Source organism: Nicotiana attenuata, chromosome 10, assembly GCF_001879085.1.
Source record: "Nicotiana attenuata strain UT chromosome 10, NIATTr2, whole genome shotgun sequence".
Classification (NCBI taxonomy): Eukaryota; Viridiplantae; Streptophyta; class Magnoliopsida; order Solanales; family Solanaceae; genus Nicotiana; species Nicotiana attenuata.
In genome coordinates, this window is record NC_031998.1 from 44248125 (window position 1) to 44266300 (window position 18176).

General features: G+C 34.0%; 1 protein-coding gene across 1 annotated transcript; it reads left to right on the forward strand.

Annotated features, from left to right (window-relative positions):
- On the forward strand, positions 8351-17601 carry LOC109233762. Its single transcript, XM_019399626.1, has 16 exons — positions 8351-8422; positions 8774-8869; positions 10451-10540; positions 10988-11128; positions 11246-11353; positions 11527-11655; positions 11745-11948; positions 12495-12735; positions 13001-13165; positions 13469-13744; positions 14500-14808; positions 15204-15386; positions 15549-15755; positions 15930-16133; positions 16661-16864; positions 17116-17601. The coding sequence occupies exons 1-16, from the start codon at positions 8351-8353 to the stop codon at positions 17523-17525; spliced, it is 3039 nt and encodes a 1012-aa protein (XP_019255171.1). The 3' UTR covers positions 17526-17601.

The window sequence follows — 18176 nt, forward strand, 5'->3', positions numbered from 1 at the left end:
TGGATTTCCAATGCTAGCTCTAACAATAAAGGTCGAATATGGATAATCTGGGATCCAAGACGTATAGATTTTGTTCTGCTCACTAAAGAGATACAGTATATACATGGGGTGACTAAGATATATGATCTGAACCTGAGTTTCCACTTCACAGCTGTTTATGGTCTTCACTCAATTCAGGATCGGAAAAGCATGTGGATAAGTCTACGAAGCATAACACAAATACAACAGGGTCCATGGATCATTATGGGGGACTTTAACACTATCTTACATCAAGAAGACAGAATGCATGGTTCACCTGTACAAGAATATGAGACAAGAGACTTCAGGGAATTCTTAATGAATACAGGATTCTGTGAAGTTAAAACATTTGGAAGGGAGTATACATGGACAAATAGCCACACATATAGCAAAATCGATAGAGCCATTGCAAATGCAGATTGGATGATCAATATGACCACACAAGTAGTTCATATTTTGGAGCCTCACTTTTCTGATCACTCACCCTTGAGCATCAGTTTCACTGAATCACCTAGAAGAGGAGGAAAGCCTTTTAAATTCTTCAATTGCATAGCTGAACATACACAATTCCAACAGGCAGTTGAGGAGGGATGGAACATACAGACGAATAGGAAGAACATGGGAGCAATATGGGACAAACTCAAGGGGGTTAAACAGAATTTTAAAAGACTCAATAGTGAGCAGTTCATTGGTGTAGATAAGAAGATTAAGGAGGTCAGACTACATCTACAAGAGGTGCAAGAGAAGTTAAGTGCCAACTACCTGAACACCATGCTAATGGAGGAAGAAAGGGAATTAAAATGTCAATTGGAGAAATGGAGTGGTATCGAGGAAAGCATATACAAGCAAAAGTCTAGAATTCAGTGGCTAAAAGAAGGTGATTCTAATACTGCCTACTTCTTTGCCTCCATGAAGCACAGGTATTCACAGAATCACATCAGGAACCTTAAGAATGATCAGGGGGAGAGACTCCATACTGAAGCTGAGATAATAAAGGAAATAACTGGATATTATGAGAAATTACTTGGCACATCAACAAATACCCTGCCTGCCATTGATCCTTCTGTACTTAAGGAAGGACCACTGTTAACTATGGAACAACAAAGAGGGTTGATTCAGCCAGTATCAAGGGTTGAAGTGTACCAAGCTTTGATGGATATTGATGATAGAAAAGCACCAGGGTGTGATGGCTTGAATGTTGTTTTCTTCAAAAAAGCATGGCCTGTGATTGGGGAGGAGATTACAAAAGCTATCCTTCAGTTCTTCAACACCGCCGACATGCTTAAAGCTATTAACTGTACTTCAGTGACACTAATACCTAAAGTACCGAATCCTGAATCTATAAAGGAATTCAGACCCATATCATGTTGCACCATCCTCTACAAAATCATTTCAAAAGTACTAACCAAGAGACTACAAGGGGTGATGGATACCTTGGTTGATAAATGTCAATCTGCATTTGTCCCCGGTAGGCTAATTACTGACAACATTATCCTAAGCCATGAGTTGATTAAAGGCTACGGAAGAAAAGGGTTATCACCAAGATGTGTGATGAAATTGGACATGCAAAAAGCTTATGACTCACTTGAGTGGGTATTTCTGGAGCAAGTTATGGTAGGTTTGGGTTTCCCTGCTGTATTTGTGAAGTGGACTATGGGTTGTGTTACCACGGTAACATATTCCATTTTACTTAACGGAAGACCTACGCAACCATTTGTGGCCAGGAGAGGACTAAGACAAGGGGACCCTCTATCCCCCTTCCTGTTTGTAGTAGCAATGGAGTTTCTGACAAGAAAATTGAAGACCCTGAGGCTGATACCGGACTTTAACTACCATCCCAGATGTGAGAAATTGCAGATTGTACAGCTAGGTTTTGCTGACGACCTACTTTTGTTTTGCAGGGGTGATATAAGATCTGTGCAGTTATTATATGAATGTTTTCTCCAGTTCTCCTACTGCTCAGGACTTGTAGTGAATAAACACAAAAGTTCAATCTTCTTTGGAGGAGTACCTGAGGATATAGAACAAGCTATTCTGAACATATTGGGGATTTCCAAAGGTGCACTACCAGTAAAGTACTTAGGTGTACCACTAAGTTCCAAAAGACTATCAGTCTCACAATGCCAACCTTTAGTGGACAGAATAGTGGGAAAAGTTACAACATGGACAGCAAAATTCTTGTCCTATGCAGGGAGACTTCTGCTTATTAAAAGTATCCTGTTCTCAATGCAAACCTTCTGGTGCCAGACATTTATAATGCCTAAAAAGATACTTAATGTGATTGAATCTATATGCAAAAGCTATCTTTGGACGGGAGACAATAAGATGACAAAGAAGGCATCACTATCATGGGATAATGTGTGTTATCCTAAGTCAGCGGGAGGGTTCAATGTCATCGATATATGCCTATTGAATAAAGCTGCAATATGCAAGCATTTCTGGAACCTGTGCCAAAAGAAGGATAGACTCTGGATACAATGGGTTCATAGCTACTATGTGAAGGGTAAACATATTTGGGGGTGTGACCCTCCACAAAGCGTCCTGGATGGTTAAAAAAGTGATGAAGGCAAAGGATACCTTGGAGAAAGCAGGATACGTATATAAGACATCTGTAAGACCAGTCACCTCTCAATCAAGAAGATATACAACAAACTTAGAGGAGATTATCCAAAGGTGAGTTGGAAGAGACTAATATGCAACAATCCAGGATATCCTAAATGGATATTCATACTACAATTGGCAGCACTGGGGAGGCTATATACTAGAGATAGATTAGCAAAGTGGGTGTGATGACTGAGCTAATTTGTCCTCTGTGTGACAATGACGATGAATCCATTGAGCACCTATTTTTTAAGTGCAACTTCTCTGCTGCCCTATGGGGGAAAAAATGCTCACATGGATGGGAAATAAACAGAGGGGCCAATGGGATGGAATCAAGAACTGGCATGGACAGTTATGAATGCAAATGGAAAGGATACTAAAGCTGGAATCTACAGATTAACAATGACAGGATGTGTGTACTACTTATGGAAAGAGCGGAACTTAAGAATCTTCCAAAAGAAGTCGAGAAGTGTTGAAGTTCTAAGCAGATTAATAACACAAGATGTTCATTGCAGAGGACAGTGGGATCGGAAACTTGCGGGGCAATTGAGAAGGATGAATTTCTTTCCTTAGTTAACTTCTGTCTATTTTTGTAACTAAGGGGATAGGGAGAAAGAGAAGATGAATGTAAAAAGTTGGGGATGTCCAACTGTATGGGTTTTGTTTTGCTTGTAAATATATTTTTCCCTTGGTAAATAAAATTACTTAATTACCAAAAACAAATATTATGTATTAATAATATAATAGCAAAAATAAGGAATAAATAGAGAGAAAAAAAATCAAAACTTTCATCATAAAGAAAAATGATAAAAACTTATTCAAATTTGAGAAGAGAAAGTTGTTATTTATCTATTATGATAAGAAAGATCGTATTGTGGATAATACCATGCAACTTATGTCTAACAGATAAAATAAGAACTTAAAAATATTAAAAATAAATTAAAAATAGAGTGAGAATATTTATGCTAAGAATTAGTTTGGAATTAAAATAAAGTGAAATAAAAACTATTTAAAATTAAAATAACTTAAGAATTCAAGCAATATTTTTAAAATAAAATAGATATTTATTTAAGATTAAAAAAATTCTAGATTTATCTATATTATATTAAAGGATAGTAATGGAAAATATTACTAAATAAAGTGGCAAATTAATTAAAAGCCATATGAAACTGTGATAATACCATATATCTGATAACATAATAGCAAAAGTAAAAAAATAATAATTAAAAATGAAAGGAAAAGACTATTTTACTTATATTAGAAATTTCTTAAAACTATGATGAGAATGCTCAAACTATGGATAGGACCACCAAAAATTAAAGTCTTACTAGATAATGAATTAAAAATTTTAAAATATAAAATAAATATCTAATATAAGTAATTTTATTAACTAAAATTAAAATTCAAATTTTGTATCTTGAAACACAAAGAGAATTTTTTTATTGCATGTAATACAAAAAATAAATATAAGAAAACTTAATAGATTTGGAATATAATAATCAAAGAACATATATATTAATATTTTAGACTAATCAAAGTTATAACTTAAAGTCAAATATGATATTACAGGTAAAATATTAATTAAAAATTTCTTAGTAGGGAAGAGACTGTTGTGAGCACGTGATTTTTGCCTCGCTTGAATTATTCCTATGAAATTNAGGCGGCATGAGCCATGTAGGGCCCCGAGAGGAAAGGCGTTCACCAATACAGCTGATGGAAAGTGGAGGAGGTGCTACTGTCAGTGGACTGGAGTACATGCTATAGAACCACCTACAATCATAACACGAATGTAGCGCCCCCGGCAAAAAGGACATCAGTACATTTGAATTGTACTGGTATGTATAAACAAACTTCACCCCAAGTAAAATCAAATAACACACACAAGTAACAGACATCAATAGAATCAACGATCAAATGCATGTGAAAGAAACAATCAAAGCCAAACAAGTTTTACAATCTCTCCTTCATAAACAAGCATGTAATTATAATGGAAATAACAATCAAATCCACAAAGAAAGAGCAATTCAACAAGTTTACAATCTCTCCTGTTTCCCCTTCCACATTTCCACATCAATAATTTCACAATTTGTTCATAGTTCATTTCAATAGCGATTTCGATCGCTTTCCAACCTTATTACCTCGGCCACCCTTATTACCTCGGCCACCCTTATCACCACAACCCACACCTTATTTCTTCGTGTTGCGGCGCGCAACCCGATCCCACCGAACAATCACAATTCACAAACAACACAACAACAACAACAATTCACAAAGGATAACGACAACAATCCTCAAGAAACAACAACAATGACCCTCAAGGAACAACAACAACAACAACAATTTACAAAGAATAACAACAACAATCCTCGAGAACAACCACAACAATTCACAAGAATTTTCGTAGCGATAAATACCACTTCATCATATTCAACAACTCATATGCAATTTATGTCACCACAATGATTACCCACAACAAGCCAAATATGTTATTACCACAGTTGTTCCAAGTGCATTATTTACGATTTCCTTCCATCATTTGTTTCTCAGTTCTTACCACATAACACTTTCACAATCACACACCCACATTTGGTTTGTTTCCATTTACTTGCACCATCATATCGTAAGACTTAACCAACAACATTCAAGGCACATAAATCACAAGAATTCACCAATAGTTCACATAAGTAAACACATACTTCCATGTCGTCATCCTCAAGCTTTTACAAACTTTGCACATAACAAGATAGGCACATCAAATCACTTCTCACAATCACATATAACTTGGTGGTATGGAAATCAACTAAGGCAATCAATTCAAATATTTTCATACAAGGTACACATACCGTATGCTCGTCACAACAAGGGGGATCCTACAAGAGTTAAAGTTAGCCATACATACCTTTCTTGAGCTTTCCTTTAATTACTACGATATTTCGGAAATTCTAGCAACTTCAATCTATTTTGGGACATAGCAAAATTGAACACAAATTAGGAAGATATTCATAATTCTAGCTCATTTGAGCATTTTATCAAATACTAGTTGAGCATCTTGATTTCAAATCCCCTTTCCAAAATTTTCTTCATTCCCTAACCCAATCCTTACTTATTTATGTTAAACAATCTTCCCATAAACCTATGTTGAACATGCATGTATACACAATATTAATACACCCAAGAATCATACCTTAATAACCCATCTTATACTCCAAACTCGAAATTAAAACCTAGGGTATAGAATCTTACCTCTTAGATGAAGAACTTGTGATTGGGATCTTTGATTCTTGAAGATTGATGCAAGTTTGGATGATTTAAATGTTGGGTTCCTCCTTCTCTCTCTAAAATGCTCTCACCTCTCTCTAAAATCAGCAGAAAATGCCCCCAAAATGAACTCTAAAGCCTATTTATTAAAATGGGGTCGAGTTATAAAAATTAGAAAATTAACCCTCGGATGTCAAGTCTGCTATAGCAGAATCCACCGCAGAATGGGTATGCGGGCCGCAGATTCGTCGCAGAACTCGTTGCCCAAAACTGGGTTGTTCTGTCTCAATCTGCGACCATTCTGCGATCGCAGAATGGTTATCTATTCCGCAGAGTTAAATCTGCGATCGCAGATTTCACACAGAATCGTATTTTTCCAGCTTTTGGTAATTTGATCATAACTTTGTGTAGGAGGTCCAAATGACGAACGGTTTGAAGCATTGGAAACTAGACTCGAAGGCCTTTCATTTAATAGATTATCCATCACCTAGAACCTTATAGATATTTAGATATGCTCGTTCAAAGTAGGGACTAGTGCAAGATCGTTGGGAATTTTAGCCTATTATGGACTTTTTTCCAAATTTTCTTAGACTTAGGCCTTTCCTTGGATCCCAAATTACTTACCGTAAGACTTATACACATATTTACCAAATCCAATGGATGTACACCATGTTAATAGCACATAAAAATATATAATAAGCCTATGTGACACCACGAAATCTTAAATTACTTAGCGAAAATTTTCGGGGCCTTACATATTTACTTTGGGACTACGGAATGGTATTCCTGTAGACCCCCCTACATATTTACTTTGGGATTAAGGAATGGTATTCCGGTAGATCCCCTTGCATATTACTTTGGGACTACAGGACGGCATTCCGGTAGATCCCCCTGCATATTTACTTTGGGACAACGGAACGGTATTCCGGTAGATCCCCCTGCACATTTACGTTTGGGACTACGGAACGATATTCCGGTAGATCCCCCTGCACCTTTACGTTTCAGACTACGGGACGGTATCCTGGGAGATCCCCCGTTGTTATCTCTGTGTACTGAGCTGTTGTTTTTCTATGATTTCATTCTCGTTTAATTTTAGTATTTATCCTTACTGTAATATTTAATTCTGTCTCATTTCATTGTATACATACTAGCAGGGCCCTGACCTGATCTCGTCATTACCCGATCGAGGTTAGGCTTGGCACTTACTGGATACCGTTGTAGTGTACTCATGCCCTTTCCTGCACATATTTTTCGTGTGCAGATCAAGGTACCTCACATCAGTTGCATTACTAGTGAGGCGAGACGACTAGAGATATTCCAAGGTATTTCTTTCGCGTTCGCGGATCTAGGAGTCCCTATCTACTCTTCCTCAAGTTAAAGACTTATTGTATTTTCTTCTTTGATAGATTCTGGAGTTTAGAAGCACTGTTTTCTTTCTATAGCTTGTGACTTATGACATTCCGGATTTGGGAGAGTTTAAATACTTTTCGAAAGTGATTATTGTAAATGTCGAGCGACATCTCTTTTCCTTGTTTAAATTTACTTGTTAGTTGATAGCTTTTATGTTCTTTGTTCCTTTTCCGTAATGTTAAGCTTACCTAGTCATAGGGACTAGGTGCCGTCACGACGGTACACGGAGAGAGAACTTGGGTCGTGACAGATTTTTTCTGAAAAGCCAACAAGTGATGGATACTTTATTCAGTAAGCAAATTACGCTGTCTAATTTAGAATCTAGTAATTATTTGGTGCGACTATATATTTATATAAAATCCAAACGATTTTATCAAGAGAAATCTAATAATCAGTTTGGTATGGTTCGATTTGATCGATTTAGTCGGTTTTTAAAATTCATTGATTCCCTGTATTTATTACGTATGTGAATTCTTCTATTTTCAAGCATGTATATATATATATATATATATATATATATATATATATATATATATATATATATATATTATTAAAAAGCTTACCCAAATCGTTATGGATTTGCTTTTGCAAGCCTCACATTGTAAGTTCTTCTACAGGTGCTTCTACTAGTAACTTGTTAACATGTAAATGTCTAAAATATCAGAATCGATGCAATTTAGGCATAATTCTAATTGCAACGGTAAAATAAGTCATATTTGTTTAATAATTAATTGTTAGACCAAATTGACATTGTTGATAATGGTAATAGTTACATGGATTAATTATGATCACATCTACAGAAGTATATTAAAAGAATCTAACAGATAACCATATCACTAAAAACAACTATTCAAAAATTGGCCAATTTCTTGTAAAGAATTGTCCTAATGTGGTGAATGTCCTACTAAAAGAGTAATCTGTCAACTAATTGCATCCAAATCTTCAAAAGGCACCTTTTCTCAATTTTAGCTATATATATCTCCCTATAAACCAGTCCTCAAACCACACTGTTTTTCAATATTTTTGAGTCCCTTTAGTAAATTTTCTCTTGCTTATAGAGAAAATGGCTTCTTCAGGAATTAACAACTGTCGTGATTTAATTCCTTATGTCCCAATCAATTTCGCTAAAATCATGGTACGTTGTCCACCAATTAAGACTCTTCTTTCAAAAGTGAATTTTTTATGTGTTCTGTATAGATAAAGAATTAATAAGATGCATTCCGTAAAAGTACTTAGATCGTTTGGACAATTTTTTTGGGAATTATTTTTCTTAGAAAAAGTTTTCTTACACAAAGAAAACGGTTTTCTTGGTTTTTCTTTATAAGAAATGGTTGCAAAATCAAACGTCGATTGGCATTTTAGAGAAAAACATAGCAGGAGTTGTTATGAATTATGTAAATTAATTACTGTCATAAATTTAAATAAGACAAAATTCTAGAGAACTTGATATAAAATTTTAATAATTATTTTGTAACTTTTTTTTCAGGATGATGGGAAACAAAAAGCTCATGATATCTCAAAATGGGTGTTAGTACCGTCTGGAGAATCAAGTCATCCACTGGAGGATGTTGCGATAACAACAGTAATACTACTACAACTTATTCCTTTTCGTTCTCTTGCTTTGTGCTTTACGTTTTATTATCTTATATCTATATGTGCTTGTGTGTGTAAACCAATTTTAGAGGAATAGTTTGTTGCATATATGGATTTTATTTGGACAAAATTATCTTAATCCTGATGCCTCATTTTTTTGTTGGTTTTGATTTTCAGAGAACAAAATTTTATGTACATCCAAAAGGTCTCTAATTTATTTTTAATTTGTCGGAATTTTTTTGAGAGTTTTTTCTAATCTAAACAGGAAATGGCAAAGAAAATAAAACATATAAAATTATATATAAATCCAAAGGTCTTATATCTATATGTGTCCGTGTGTGTATGTGTTTTTTTGTGTGTGTGTGTGTGTGGGGGGGCATTTCTATACACGTTGGTGCCACTTGGGTATGTTTTTGTTTTTCCTTTTGTCAGTTTAGCTTATAGAAAACAATTTTAGAGGTGCATATATAGATTTTATTTTGACAAATTTTATCAATATATTTATGCCTCATTTTGGGTTTGATTTTAGAGAATTTTATTTTAAAAACATCCGCCGGTCTTTATTTTTATTTTTCCGGAAGCTATTTTTGAAAGTTTTTTCCAATCCAAACAGGAATTGGTTATTTGGAAAAGAAAAAACAAAAATAGCAAAGGAATTAGCCAAAATATTTTCTCTTTATTTTTTTTGCATATATTTTTTTGTCTGTCAAAAAGATGGCGAGCAATCACATTATTATAAAAAGAAATAAACAGTTTCTTTAATTAATTTTGTTATTCCCCGATTAATGTTTATTTATCAGATAAACAAGCACATGATATATCAGATCTAAAACAATAGTAAATTCAATTTTCTATTTTATTAAAAACAAAGATAAGAATAGATTTACTTGTAGTTAGGGTTCTTTTCTTCTTTTACATTGTTTTTGTTAAAGGGTCGTATCCTAACATCAACGCTAGATTTGTTTGTGGAGTTTTATCAAATACTAATGCAATATTACAAGAATCTATCAGATTATCTAAATAACTAGTATGCCTTGATGATGCAATCTACACATTTGTTATTTGATTTAAAATGATCTTAAGTAAAAACAATAATTACACTTTTTGCGTTATAAATAAAGTTAATTGACCAACTAAAGGTCATAAGTGCAAGCACATCTAGTTCAACAACATTTAAAGGTAATTTTGTCTTTCATTAATTCTTAAGACACATCTTACGTGTTCTCTTTTGTATGTATTACCCCTCATAAATACTTAAGGAGACTTTGTGCAATTGTTTTGTCATTTTATATTTGTTAAATTTTGTAGAAATTTATTTTTTCAAACTTTTTTCTCTTCGAGGTAAAGTTAGAGGTAGATACAAGATTTTAATTGTACTTAGTGTACATGGGTGTGTACATATAAATAAATTCTTTATTGTAGTATAATTTAGGTTGAAGGTGCTGTCAAAAAATGTATTCTGTCCATAATATTTGGTTATGAAATTTAATGAATTGATCATTTTTAGTTTACATCATGATAATTTCAATTTATGTTTATTCCAATATATAATAAAGATTTGTTTTTACAGCACGCATCAACTTCTACACCACAGCCACAGGAACCACAAGAGCCTAATTCTCTCCTTCTGATATCTCAAGCGATTGAGCAAACAATATTGGTCAGTCGGTTATGATTTTATTTATTTATTTATTTATTTATTTATTATTATTATTATTATTATTATTATTATTATTATTATTATTATTATTATTATTATTATTATTATTATTATTATTTGATTGTTGTTTAGTGATTTATTTTATGATCTTTAGATTTATTTTTCCATTGGCATGTTGTGCGATTATATATTTCATACAGTACCATTTTATTACATTATTTTTGCATTCTCATATGTATTGTCACAAATCAGTAAAGGAGCCAATTTTTCGAGGTAAGGTTGCGAACATTTTACTCTCCCCATACTCCACTTGTGGGAAACTAGTGGGTCTGTTTTTGTTGTTGTATTAATTAGTTTGTCTATTACACTCGAATTAGGGCTATCATTTTCCAGATAATTAGTGTATGTAGCAATCAAATATTTTAGATTACAATTTTTCTATTGCAGAATGAGCCAGTAACTCCTCAGCAACTCACTACGAGGAAGAGAAGGTTGGTTAATGCTCAAGTCTTAGGCTACACTCCTGTTAGCTTCATAATTCTACCTTCAGAAAGCGAAGCTAACACTTATACAGTAAAATTGAATAAGGTTAGTACATTTGGTTTTTAAGATTTTGTAAATTTCAATTTTTTCTTAAAACTTTGTCATATTTATAACACAAATATTAATGTTGTTAAATACTTTGTTATGTACTCTGAATTATAGACGGGAGAACAACCAAACGATCCATTTGGACTCAATAGCAAATACAATGACATACTGCTTGGATGGACTGCTGAAACAAGACAACGTCCAAATGGACATTGCGATACGGTAACTAAGTTTATTGTCAGTGCATAGAACTTAATTAGACTTTTGTTTTAATTCACTAGACGCTATAACAAAAAGATAAATCAAGAAAATGAAGAATCAAACTTCTAATTTTATACTAATAATATTGTATTAATTATAATTGTAATCTTAAGAAAAACCTTGTTGTGTTGCAGTTTTACTACCATGAGAAAAGAAATGCCGAATGCCGGTCTGTGGCGGATGTAAGAAGGTTCATATTCAAGGGTTTCGAGAAACTGAAGGTAGAAGTAGATCCAGAAACCAATGAAGTAAAAGAGTTTAGGGTAAGCTATGAAATATTTTACAAAGTTAAACTTTCTTTATTATATTGTTACACAATTCTTACAACAGTATTTTGATTAAACTAATTAAGGTTGAGCAACACACCAAGAAAAGAAAAGCACAATCTTCAAGCTCAGAGAAAGAACCTGCAGCAAAGAAACAAAAGGGCAGTAGTAGTGAACTGCTTGTTGGAAATAAAGCGATGGTGACCGAAAAGCCTGGTGCGATTGCATACAACAACCTCATGAACTCGGATAATCAAAACAAAGAAGAGAATGTAGCAACCGAGTTTGTGGTAAGCAGTTACATTAAATGAGTTATTACAAGTAGAGTTTAAGTTATCCGTAAGGGCTCGTTTGGTACGAGAGATAAGAAACAATTAATCCCTTGATTAAATTTGAAATGAGTTTATCCCACGTTTGGTTGAGACAAATCGCAGTATAATTAATTCCGGAATTAGTTATCCCGGGATTGTAGTGTTATTTTTACCTCTAATACAGGAGGGTGGGATAACAATTCCGGGATGACTAATCCTGAAATAATTAATCCTGAATAATTAATCCTGAGATAACTTGTTTCTTAACCAAACGACCCTCAAGTGTAAAGAATTTTTACCCCATCCTCCTAACATAAAGGTTATATATAGGTAAGCTTTCTAGAAATGCCGGATTGTAATCTTGAAAATAAAACTGCTATAACAGGTAGTTTATTAAGTTGGCCTAATGGTGCAAAAGTTACTTACACCGGTGATGTAAATAAATTAAACTCTTATAAATATTGTTTGATTTTTTACTTTACTTTATGCTTATAATTAACACTATATATGTTAATAAAACTATAGGTCGGAGAGGCTTCAGAAACAGCCTCCAACAAAAGAAAGTTAGAATCTTCAAACTCGGAGAGCAGTGAGTCTGCAGTGAAAATTCAAAAGAGCAGTGCTGAAGAAGCTATAATAGAAAGCAAATCCACACCAGAGAAACCAGATAAAAATAGAATTTTTTTAGTTATGGCATACAACAATCTTCGTAACCTAGGTAATCGCCACAACAATGCGGATAAATCCAAGAAGGTTCATTCAAAGGGTAAGCGTTTTTGCATTATTTGATACTACTTATCCTTTATCTCTCACTTTTTCTCTTTCATTTTTCTTCCTTCCTTGCTTCTCTCTTCCTATTCTTGAGCCGAGGGTCTATTGAAAACAGCCTCTCTACCTGCATTAGGCAGGGGGTAAGGTCTGCGTACAAACTATCTTCCCCAGACCCCACATGTTGGGATCAAATTGAGTTTGTTGTTGTTGTTGTACTTTGTTTAGTCTACTTAATCTATCTAAATGGGCTTGATTTGCAGGGTCAACTAGTAAAAAACCTTCGAATCGTAAGAGATTTTATAAGCCATCGTCTTCCAATCTCCCCGTGGATCCAATCCCCGCGCCATTATTGTTTCAAAATGGAGAAATTGGAAGCTCTAAGAAGTTGTATGCCGTTGAAGTTGTTCCCCAGAAGGAAGCTCAAGGTAATTTCTTTGTGAATATATACTACTTTTAAAAAATGCATTTGATAAGCAACAAATATTATTTCAGTTCGGTCTAGTATGTGAAACGGGAGTTTTGGTTTTGTAGTCATTTATACTAATGTTATTTTAGTTATATCACCCTTTGAGATCAGTGAAAAATAAATAGCACAGAAGACCTTAAATAAAACACGCACACAAGAATTCTAGTTTGTGTTATATTTTCATCAGCAAAATTATTAGCTATATTATATGATCATTACCTTTTGTTAGTTGTATTAATTAACGAGTCATCAATTTTTGTAGTGAGTAAAAGTCCAAGTCCTTCGAAACTTGAGAAATTCGACAAGGCTTCTTCCTCTAATATTTCCATTGATGCTCTCAACATGCCACCATTATTTCAAGAAGAGAAGAGTGAAAGCTTTGCTGCAGACTTGGATTGCTATGAAATTTTTCCCCAGAAAGAAGCAGACAAAGAAAATGAGGGCATCAAGATTGTGCAAGGGAATACAGATGGGTGGAAAGAAGATATCCACATAGTGGCTTTGCGCTCGGCAAAAAATAAGGAGTTGCACATTGAAGGTAATTTGTTTGTGAATACTCCCTCCGTTTCATATTAAATGAGGTATTTTCCTTTTTAGTCTGTTCCAAAACAAATGATACATTTCTAAATTTGAAAATAATTCAACTTTAAACTCTTTCATTTTACCCATTTACCCTTAATGAGAAGTTTTTATAGCCACACAAATGTCATGGCCCCACAAACTTTTTACCCCTTAAGCTTTTAAGACCACAAGTTTCAAAAGTCTTCTTCTTTTTTCTTAAACTCCGTCAGAGTACTTTATATAATATGAAACGGAGGGAGTACTACTTTTAAAGATGCATTTGATAAGCCAAAAAATTTATTTCAGTCAAGTACGTGAAACTTCAAGGGAGATTTGGTTTTATAGTCATATTTACAAATAATATTTTAGTTATATCAACACTATTCATAGGGCAGCCCGGTACACAAAGTATCCTGTATTCTCGCATGGTTCGGGGAAGGGCTGGACCCCAAGGGGTGTGATGTAGGCCTATCCTGATACAAGCATCAGCGGCTGATCATTCCACGGCTCGAACGCGTGAGCTATAGATCACACGAAAACAACTTTTGTCGTTGCTCTAAGACTTCCCTTCCCACTTTTCATAGGAGATTAGTAAAAAATAGCACAGAAGACCTTAAATAAAACACGCACACAAGAACATTAGTTTGTGTTCTATTTTCATCAGCAAAATTATTAGCTATTAAATGATCATTATCTTTTGTAGTTGTATTAATGAGTCATCATTTTTTGTAGTGACTAAAAGTCCAAGTCCTTTGAAACTTGAGAAATTCGACAAGGCTTCTTCCTCTAATGTTTCCATTGATGCTCTCAACATGCCACCATTATTTCAAGAAGAGAAGAGTAAAAACTTTGCTGCAAACTTGGATTGCTATGAAGTTTTTCCCCAGAAGGAAGCAGACATAGAAAATGAGGGGGCCAAGATCGTGCAAGGTAATACAAATGGCAAAGAGGTTTCTGCATTTGAAGAGAAACGTGACGACGAAGTGGTTGTAGGCTTGGCAAAAAATGAAGAGTTGCCCACTCAATTCCCATATACTGAAGGTAGTTTCACCATGCATGCTCTTCACAAATACATTCTTTATGTTTAGAGCAAAAAGAAAATATGTTACTCCCTCCGTTCCACTTCAACAAAAGAATGACTCATTTCTAAATTTGAAAACAATTTAGCTTAAACTTACCATTCTACCCTTAATGAGAAACTGTTATAACCACACAAATACTCTGGACCCCTTTTTGACTTGTTTAGGACCACAAATTTCAAAAGACTTTATTTTTCTTAAACTCTATGCACAGTCAAACAGGTTCACATAAACTGGAATGGAGAGAGTATACAGTAATATGCATCAAGTACTATTATTTGCATTTTGTTATTTTTGCACAATTAAAACCATTAGCTACAAGGGATAACTTTTTTTTTTTTCCCTTACAAATCGTAGGGAATTTCGGAATGTCTGCAAATTTTGATCCCAATGAAGCTGTTCATGACAAGAAAGTAGACAAAGAAGAAGAGGGGAGCAAAGCTATTCATGAGAATGCTGATGAAGAAAAAGGCGAAGAAGAAATGATCGTTAGCCTGGCTAAAACTGATGCGGTGGCTGCTGAGTTTTCTCTATTTGAAGGTAATTTTACCTAGAAAAAGAAACTATGTTATATATTAATATGCATTCTATAAGCCACAAGAACTATATAATTAGTGAATGCATCTATTATAGTATTTGTTACATAATCAAAATCTTTAGCTACAAGGGATGACCTTATTTTTGTTTTCCTAACATAATTAGGGAATTTTGGAATTTCTGCAAATTGTGATCCCATTGAAGCTGCTCAAGACAAGAAAGTAGACAAAGAAGAAGAGGTGAGCAAAGCTATTCATGATGAGAATGCTGGTGAAGAAAACAATTATGTAGTAGAAGAAAAGGGTGAAGAAGAAATGTTCGTTAGCCTGGCTAAAACTGATGCGGTGGCCACTGCGTTTTCTCTATACGAAGGTAATTTCGCCAAGAAAAACTGATCTTAACAAATGCATTAGATAAATCACAAGAATGTGAACCTTCGGCGTAAAAAACAGTACACAATCATGTGATAGCAAGATAATTATAGGTAAATCTTTATGATAAGCATTAACTGATGACCATTTCTTTTGTTTTCCTTACAAATCGAAGGGAATTTTGGAATGTCTGTAAATTTTGGTCGCATTGAAGCTGCTCATGACAAGAAAGTAGACAAAGAAGAAGAGGGGAGCAAACCTATTCATGAGAATGCTGATCAAGCAAACAATTATGTAGTAGAAGAAAAAGGTGAAGTAGAAATGATTGTTAACCAGGCCAAAGCTGATGAGATTGCCGCTGAGTTTTCTCTATATGGAGGTAATTTTTCCTAGAAAAACTGATCTTAACAAATGCATTAGATAAATCACAAGAACGTGAACCTTCAGCGTAAAAAATAGTACACAAACATGTGATAGCAAAATAATTATAGGTAAATCTTTATGATAAGCATTAACTGATTAGCATGGTAATTAAAAATGATACGTTTAGTGTAATTTTAAACTACATTGATAGTGTAACTTTTTTACACTATCAGGTATGTAACACCTTGCATGCATGCTCGTCACAAACACATTCTTTATTTTTCATCGCAAAAGAAAATATCTTATATAATACTATGCATCAACTACTAATATTTGCACTCCGACAATTACAGCGTCAACCCGAGATATTACTAAAAAAATAAAAATCCTTGATTAGTCAAAAGATCTGCTAGTTCTAACAAAAGCATTCGATAAGCCACAAGAACTATCTGTATGCATCTATAGTGTTTGTTACTTTTTATATAATCAAAATATTTAGCTACGAGGAATGACCATTTTTTTCGTTTTCCTTACAAATCGAAGGGAATTTTGGAATGTCTGTAAATTTTGATCCCGTTGAAGCTGCTCATGACAAGAAGGTAGAAAAAGAAGACGAGGGAAGCAAAGCTATTCATGAGAATGCTGATCAAGCAAACAACTATGTAGTAGAAGAAAAAGGTGAAGTAGAAATGATCGTTAACCAGGCCAGAGCTGATGAGATTGCCGCTGAGTTTTCTCTATATGGAGGTAATTTTTCCTAGAAAAAATGATCTTAACAAATGGATTAGATAATGTGCACCTTCCATTAAAAAATAGTAGATAATCATGTGATTACAAGCTAAATATAGGTAAATCTTTATGATAAGTAAACGTTACTAATTCGTTTTCACAATTTTAAACGTGATAGTGTAAAAAATTTTTATACTGTCAGATATATAAATTATATTCATCAGAGATGATAAGATTTTATTTTTGATATTTGGTCATGAAATTTGCAGGAAATCACAACCAGGTCATGTGGGGTTCACGCACATTATTTGAACTTGGAGGAAATAGTGGAAGCATTGGAAACTTTGGTATGCATGAAGTTGTTCCTCAAAAGGAAATGGACAAAGCAAAAGAAGGGGCCAAAACTGTGAATGAAGCTACAGATGGAAACAAGGGTCTAATTCCTATTGAAGAGAATGGTTCTAAAGAAGAAAGAAAAGTTGAAGAAGATGTTGCTCAAACCTTGGTCAACATTGATAAGTTCGACATTTTCTCACACCATGAAGTTAGCTTTCTTGATGACCAACACGTCAAGGGATTTTACGATCCAAACGCCTTTCTACTCGGTCAGATTGAGCATAATGACTTTGGGATTGAGAATCATGAGTTGCTTTTCAATCACGGTTTCAAGCATCTTTGATCATTTTGGAACACCATTATGTCGTTGTTTTAAGTGTTCGTTGCTGTGATAACATTTATGTTGTTTTCCTTTTTAAGTCCAGTCTACATTATATTTGTTGAACAATTGTTTATTTCCGTTTTGGACATGGAAATTTGGTTTAATGCATGTCATTGTTTTATGTTACTTTGATCTCATATACAACTACTTCAGTTGTTGCCAGTGGTTTACTAGGCCGAGGTAGAATTTTTTATTGTGAAGTGCAGAGCCCGAAGGCAACTATCCCAATCTAAAGGATTTGGAATGAGAAGAGGGATCATACCATGGTGGTAAAAGAAACTACAATTATATTACAGCTAGGGGTGTACAAAGGAAACCGACAAACCGCACCAACCCGATAATCCGAGTCAACTGAGAAAAAAAACTCGACTATGGTTTGGTTTGATTTGGTTTGGTACTAGAAAAAAAAAATCCGACCATAATTGGTTTGGTTTGGTTTGAACTAAAGAAAGTCAACTGAAACCAAACTAACCCGACATTAAATATATAGAAATTTTAGATATATTTAATATATAAATATGCCTATTGTGATGTAATTTGGAATATTTTGTAAAAAAAATTCATAATTTTATCTTTTAAGGTATCAAGGTTGGACTTAGAACTTTTGAATGT

What these genes read in the sequence shown, in the direction of transcription:
- LOC109233762 (XM_019399626.1), top strand. Translation starts at nt 8,351, where the DNA reads ATGGCTTCTTCAGGAATTAACAACTGTCGTGATTTAATTCCTTATGTC. An exon ending in TCAATTTCGCTAAAATCATG is followed by an intron (nt 8,423 to 8,773) that starts GTACGTTGTCCA and finishes CTTTTTTTTCAG; the next exon opens with GATGATGGGAAACAAAAAGC. An exon ending in ATGTAGCAACCGAGTTTGTG is followed by an intron (nt 11,949 to 12,494) that starts GTAAGCAGTTAC and finishes ATAAAACTATAG; the next exon opens with GTCGGAGAGGCTTCAGAAAC.